Here is a 7,237-nt window from a genome sequence, read left to right on the forward strand (position 1 = left end):
CTCAGACTCACTATTAGGCAAACAAAAATGAAATTCATACTTCGTACGATAAACATTTTATCAATTACCTCCCAGTCCCAATTATCTTAAAGTAACTGTTTATTTCTATCTCCCATTATTCATATAAGTGGAGCTTAATGAAGTTTCAATATACTGAACTTAGAGCTGTCTAGGTGTTAACTCATATCTGTCCTATTGTATAACCATCATATAGTCTCTTAATATTATGCTTAAAATTTTGTCCATTAACGACTAACGATCTTTTGTAAGTGATACACAGCTAGCTTCTATGATCGAGCAAATCTTTAGACCACTTCTCACTTAGGAAGTTCGCTATTACGTGACAAACAGCCATTCGCATGCTTATTTACACGGCCACCTGCATGACTCAGACACGGGCTCGGGATCCAGACACGCCTGCCTTACTCACGTCCCGTGGAGTTATCTCCTTGCCAGACTGGCGGCCACACCCGGAAAGCACGGAAGCAGCGGCGTGGTCCTAGCTGGTTAAACCCACTTTTAGGGTCGCTTGCACAACCAACACATGAATGCAATACTGAAAATACTAGTTATTTCTTGTACATGAATTCTGTCTTTTGAAGTGGGTTTTCAGCGCCTTAATCCACATACCGCTCTTTCCCTACCACAGCCTGGACGCACAGCAATGCGGAAAAGGGATGTGCAGGTTTGGCCGGAGCCAGATCTAAGCACCGCCACCGGGTCCCTGCGGGGAGGGGTGGGCGGCCTGCGCGCGGAGGAAGGGGAAGGGGCCTTCGCAGTGTGTTGGGGGAGGGGGTGGACCTCCACGGTAAGGGGGCGGGAGTCCTCCGGGGTGAGGAAGGGGAGGGGAGCCCCTTGCGGTGAGGAAGGTGGGGGTGATCCTCCGCGGCGAGGTTGGGGAGACGGGGGCGGGGGGGCCCTCTGCGGTTACGAGGTGGGGGGAGCTCCCTGCGGCAAGGAAGGTGGGGAGGGGGTCCTCCGCGGTGAAGAAGGTGGGGGGACTTCGACCATGAGGGAGGGCGGGGGGCTCTCCGCCGTGGGGGAGACGGGGGCGGAGAGGGAGCCTCCGCGGTGAGGAGGGCGGGGGGTTCTCCGCCGCGGGGAAGACGGGGGCGGGGAGGGAGCCTCCGCGGTGAGGAAGGTGGGGGGTCTTCCAGCGTGAGGGAGGGCAGGGGGCTCTCCGCGGTGAGGGCGAGGAAACCGGGGCCCAGTAGGGAGTCTCGCCGGCAGGCTCGATCTAGTCTCCTCAGAGCACGACAAAAGCATTGTTAAGTATAACGTGTAACAAAAGCTCCGCAACCTGCTCTAGACAAGAGCGAAAATAAAAACCGGCCAGTGTGAGGGGAGCTTGTGCTTCAGAGCAGACACTGGGGAAACATCTGCGGGCAGCGCCGCCCAGCTCCTGGGCACCTCCACCCCGGGACCGGACGGCCTTCCCGGGAAAGTCGCCGCGGAGCCCGGTGTTCCCTCATCTAAGACCCGAAAGCGCGACATCTGAGGGGCCCGGGGATTGGAATCGGGAGCGAAGGACCCCTCCTCCACCTCGGACCGGAAGTACGTTCTCTCACGAAGGCGCGCCTCTGCCGCGCACGCGCACCCAGTTACTTAGCAACATCGGCGCTGAACCACCCCAGCGGGAGCCCAGCAACAGAGGAGCCGCCGCGTCCCCCACCAATCAGCGCCGGCCTCGCCTCACGGGCCTCACCAATCAGCACCGGCGCCCCAAGGAAGTTTCCAGAGCTTTCGAGGAAGGTCCCCGTAACTCGAATTCATCCGCCTGATGATTTTCCTACCTTTTCCTAAGGGAGGAGAAGGATGACCAGGGAGAGAGAGAAGCCGATCTGTTAGGATCCTTTGTTCTGGCTTTGAGGAATTTAGGGCTCAGTTAAAGGGCCTAACTCCGTCGCGGGAGGTGGGGCCGAGCGGACTACTTTCAGCGGCGCAGGGACACGACGCCTACGTAGGAGTCATGAGTAACGCAACAGACGTCGCATAAATTCCGGCCCCGCCGAGCCGGAGCACTCAGAGGCGACTGGCTTTGTGTGTGTGGTGTCTGCTGGTTTGGAAGTGACGCGACGTGATTGGATTTGCGGTATTTTCGCGTTCGTTGACAGGTATTGACCCTCAAGCTTGTGCGAGCCGGGAGAAGTAACGAGGGGGCCCGGGGAGGGCGAGCTGGCGTGTTCCTGGGGTTGGGAGGCCTGGGGTGGGGGAGGGGAAGGCGAGGTGACGCGGCGCCGGCCTTTCCGGAAGAGCGGCTCTTGTTTACGTGTGGGGAGCGAGGGCGGTTGGCGCTCCCGCCCCCCACCCGCAGAGACCAACGGCCACTTAACCGATGGAGATTCCATCGTGTTTGCTTCAGCGGGGAAAGGTGGAAAAGAGGTAGTTCAGGGGGGTTTGTGAAGCTTTAGAAACCCGATGAGGGGAAGGTGTCGCACCCCACCTCCGTTTAAAAGGGAATTTTTGTTCTAATGCTGCGTACCCTGTAGGTTTGGGCAAAACTGGGGGCGGGAGGAGCTTAGCGAAGGATCCGAAACAGTTAAGAAAAATCTGGATGCTGATCTCAGTGCTTCCGAGTCTCCATACCGTTTAGGTTGACGTCTTGACTAAGAAATATTATGTCCAGCGACTAGTTTACGCCTAGTGTAGTAATCGGGGGAGGTTTGTGAGACTTTTAGGTAGTTTAAGGTATTTGGGGATAATCTGTTCGTTTCAAAGAAATGATTACATATAAAGGTAGTGATAAGATCTGCGGTGATACAGTAACGTTTTTCTTTTCAACTCCAGGTCAAAATGCAGATCTTCGTGAAGACCTTGACGGGCAAGACCATCACCCTGGAGGTGGAGCCCAGTGACACCATCGAGAATGTGAAGGCCAAGATCCAGGATAAGGAGGGCATCCCTCCTGACCAGCAGAGGCTCATCTTCGCAGGCAAGCAGCTGGAAGATGGCCGCACTCTTTCTGATTACAACATCCAGAAGGAGTCGACCCTGCACCTGGTCCTGCGTCTGAGGGGTGGTATGCAGATCTTCGTGAAGACCCTGACCGGCAAGACCATCACCCTGGAGGTGGAGCCTAGCGACACCATCGAGAACGTGAAGGCCAAGATCCAGGATAAGGAAGGCATCCCTCCTGACCAGCAGAGGCTCATCTTCGCAGGCAAGCAGCTGGAAGATGGCCGCACTCTTTCTGATTACAACATCCAGAAGGAGTCGACCCTGCACCTGGTCCTGCGTCTGAGGGGTGGTATGCAGATCTTCGTGAAGACCCTGACCGGCAAGACCATCACCCTGGAGGTGGAGCCCAGTGACACCATCGAGAATGTGAAGGCCAAGATCCAGGATAAGGAGGGCATCCCTCCTGACCAGCAGAGGCTCATCTTCGCAGGCAAGCAGCTGGAAGATGGCCGCACTCTTTCTGATTACAACATCCAGAAAGAGTCGACCCTGCACCTGGTCCTCCGTCTGAGGGGTGGCTGTTAATTCTTCAGTCCTGCATCCATATCGCCCAGTGATGGCATTACTCTGCACTCTAGCCATTTGCCCCAATTTAAGTTTAGAAATTGCCAGTTTCAGTAATAACTGAACCTGTTCAAAATGTTAATAAAGGTTTTGTTGCATGGTAGCATACTGGTGTCTTGTTCTGAAATAACATAGTGATGGTGGGTACTTGTAACTAGTTAAAATGGTGTTCAGGGAAGGGATTTAACTTGTTAGTGTGACCAAAATTAAGTCACTTGACTTCGATAAACAATTGGGTGTGCCAACCCTTTACTCAAGGTTATTTACAACTTAGGATCCTGGTGTAATTAAAACCATTTCAAAGTGTAAGCAATGTAAAGTAGTTGAATATAGAAGCATATTAAGGGGGAGCAAATTTGACTGCCTCCACCTCCAATAGCTGGTAATCAAGATATTTAGAGAAATGTTGAAGCTGCTCAGTTGTAAGTTGTAACTGCTTTCGAGTCTTGTGATCATTGGTTGTTGGGTTTTTGTGTGTGTGTGTTTTTTTTTTTTTTTTTTTGCTTTCCTAATGCACTGCACTTAACGTATTTGGCCTTAGATAGTGAAATAGAACTCAATTATGTTTCATGTAAACAGCGAAGAATCAGGTGGAGCCCTAGTCAGCAAGGCTAGGGAGGACGACTGCTTGAAAGAATCCTGGAGTTAAAAGGGAATCCTAATCTAAGGCAACCTGCTGACTTTGCTGTGTTTGGCAGCAAATTACGTGGTTCCTAATGACGGCTTTACCTCACTGTAAGGAAGATAAAATGGCAGTAAAGGAGATTCTCTTAATTTGGGACGTGGCAAGTCTAGCCTAAGCCAGACAAGCCGTTTTTGTGCTCCCGTACCAATAAACACTAGGCAGTGTATTTACAATACTAACAAAAGTGAGGGAGTAAGGATTTATTTGGATACCAGGTACCTTTGTTTTGTTTTTTTAACAGTGCTTTCAGTTCTGAACCTTTCCACCCTTTACCGTTCCCAATTTTTCAGCGGTGGTTCTCAACGTGGGACAAAACGAAGCGGTGAGAAGGGAGTGCAACTAAGGGGAAGGAGTTGGAAGCCCCCGTTTTCTCAATTTTAGACTATGCTAAGGAAATAGATTTTATGGTACTAAAGCTGGTGTGACCACAAGTGCAATGTTCAGGGTAAGAATCACCCAGAGGTGCACTTAATAAAATGTAGGAAGCCAAGCATCGTCTAGAAACATGCCTTTGTTATTCCAGCTGTACCTGAGGAGTACTTGGTGCATAATTTTAGGAACTCTGCCTTAGTAATAGCTTCTTAAACTTTTGTCCTAGAAACGCACCTAATTAAATTTGAACACATTAAATCAGAATACTTAACTGGTCTTCTTGGTTAAGTTACATACTGGAGATAGCACTTAATTTTAGACTTGGTGAATGAATGCTTCAACTCCATAGGAGTGGTAATAAAACCTTGGGCCAGAAAGGGGGGAAAGCTGCCTATGTTGAACAATTAGAGGTAATAAATTTCAAGCCTTGAAACAGCCTGCCTTAGACTTAAGGGGACATATTAAATTCACTGTCAGATTGCAAAGTTACATCTTTCCCAGTCCCAGTGTTTTCACTTGCTCAAGACGTAGTTAGGGGCCTTGAGGCAAGACTGGAATTCTAGTGTCAACTTTGACTTAGCTCAGAAAATTCATCAAGTTTTATTAGCTTCCTTCACCTTTAGGATGTCCTCAAACTAGTGCTTTCAAGACGGGCTTTTTGCTGAATAATAAATAGGCCTGCAAGTAAAGTGGGGTTTTAAGGGTTAAAAGTTCTTTCCTACACTTAACTTTACACTTAATAAAAACTTTGGTTAATACCTGAAGAAATAAAGCACTTCACTGAATAAGTGAAGACTAGTGATGGTTTGGGCAACAGGACTTGCACAGTCGTCCTTTCTCCCAAATCACTAGCTGACTTGACAGGCTTGCAGGTCTGTAGTCTTGTGAATCCCTTGAGAAAGGTTTCAGCTGTTGCTCTAATTCTTGGGTTCTTTTCCTTCCCACAGGGACCCCTTATGGTATTCACGGACCTCAGCAAGTTCACTCTGCACACAACTTGAAATCAGCAAAGAAAAGGCTCTAAATGTGTGTTGGTCTTCAACACCCTGTGCTATCAACTGGTTTTGGGAAGTGGGTGTATCACTCTTGGCCTCAAACCTGCTCTACACTGAATACAACTGAGGCCAATTGTGGTTTGCGGTTCCTGCTCACTTCTCTTGACTGCTGGTGAGAGCCCAGTAATGCAGTGGGGAAACATACAGGTGCAAGTTTGGGATAACATAGAAAGCGATGGAAGAGTTGATAAACGTAAGATTTGTTCACATATCTCAGGCCATGCTAACTCAGTCCTATCACCTACACAATTTAATGTTCCTTATCCACTTAGTTTCTCATCTAACTGCCAGGAATAGTTTTCAAGTCCAGTGTTGGTCCAAATGCTGAAGAGCCCAGGGGAAGGAAGATGCATGAAGATTCTGTTACGGCCCATTGTGCAAATAAATACCTTACCTGCCCTTCCTTTAAGGGAATGTCTTCCTGGACCTCTCCATCCCTTATAATCTCAGAAACTGCCAAAAAGGGTTGCTTATGGGACCTTTGTAACATGTTAGGCTGGTGTCCTCAGTATACATGGGTCAGTCTTCCAAATTATTTTAAACCTGTTTTATTGTGGACCTGTGCTATTCCCAAAAAGCAAATCCCATGTGTTTATCAGAACTGCTTGTATTGCACATCATTATGTGTCTTGACGTCCCACAGTTTGCAGAACAAGCTGCCGCTTAACCATCCCCAATTGTAATCTTCATTGTTTCCCTTTTACTTAGGAATCTGAAATTTCGAATGAGGGTTTCTGTTAATATATTCTATTTCTTGTGACCTTTCCTGAAAGAATGCTCACATCTGTGTGCAAAGATGTGTTAAAAGAATACTTGGCTATGTTATTTTCTGTCAAGTGGATGTACTATTTTTTGTTGAGACATTTCTTTGCTCTTAATCTCTTGTTTCCAGTTTTTCCTTATAAACAATGCTGCAATGAAAACAAACAAACACTTGGCTTGGTACCCTGAAAGCTACCTCGTCTGTAGCCTGATGCCACTCCAAGGTTAAGTTTTAGCTAGTTTTCAGTGAAACGAAAAACATGAGAACAGCACAGTGGTAAAATTAGGTCTATTCAATTTAAAAGATTATATGCCCTATGTGTAAAAATATTGCAGTCTAATAAAATGATTCAGAGTGTTGCTCTGGAGACAAGATTACTTGAGTTCATATCTGGCTCCACCGCTTACTGGCTTGTAACCTGGGGCAACTGATTTCTCCTGTAAGCACATCAGATTCCTTATCCATAAGAACAGGGTTAATTATCCCTATCTCAGAGGAATTGTGAGGATGACATGTGAAGTGCTTAAAACCATGTAAAAACTTGCCTAGTGCCTACAATGCTGCTGTAATGACAACATTAGGAACGACCTAATCGTCCATCAAAGAGGAGTGGTTAAATTGGGATAATGCCGAAGTTCCACAGAATGGAGGAGACGGGAACTGGCGCAGAACACTGAGACCATGAAAAGTGCTACAGAAAAAGGTGTGAAGGTTCATATGAGCACTTAGATGGGGGGACCCCTGCTTAGCACTGGCGGCTTCAGAAGAGAGAAGGGGTGGTTGTGAAGGGAGATGCATTTCAGCTCTTTTCTGGGCATTTTCTATTTGCCACCCACGGGC

General features: G+C 48.2%; 1 protein-coding gene across 1 annotated transcript; it reads left to right on the forward strand.

The window, feature by feature from the left end:
- The first annotated feature begins 1,958 nt into the window (after positions 1-1,958).
- Positions 1,959-3,625, forward strand: UBB (ubiquitin B). The gene is made up of 2 exons (XM_010974101.3): positions 1,959-2,114; positions 2,788-3,625. Exon 2 carries the CDS (start codon positions 2,794-2,796, stop codon positions 3,481-3,483), a length of 690 nt encoding a protein of 229 aa, XP_010972403.1. The 5' UTR covers positions 1,959-2,114; positions 2,788-2,793; the 3' UTR covers positions 3,484-3,625.
- Positions 3,626-7,237: the final 3,612 nt, after the last annotated feature.

The sequence above is a fragment of the Camelus bactrianus genome, chromosome 16, assembly GCF_048773025.1.
Source record: "Camelus bactrianus isolate YW-2024 breed Bactrian camel chromosome 16, ASM4877302v1, whole genome shotgun sequence".
Lineage (NCBI taxonomy): Eukaryota > Metazoa > Chordata > Mammalia > Artiodactyla > Camelidae > Camelus > Camelus bactrianus.

Excerpts from the sequence above, each read along its gene's own strand:
- UBB (XM_010974101.3), top strand. The coding sequence starts at position 2,794 with ATGCAGATCTTCGTGAAGACCTTGACGGGCAAGACCATCACCCTGGAG.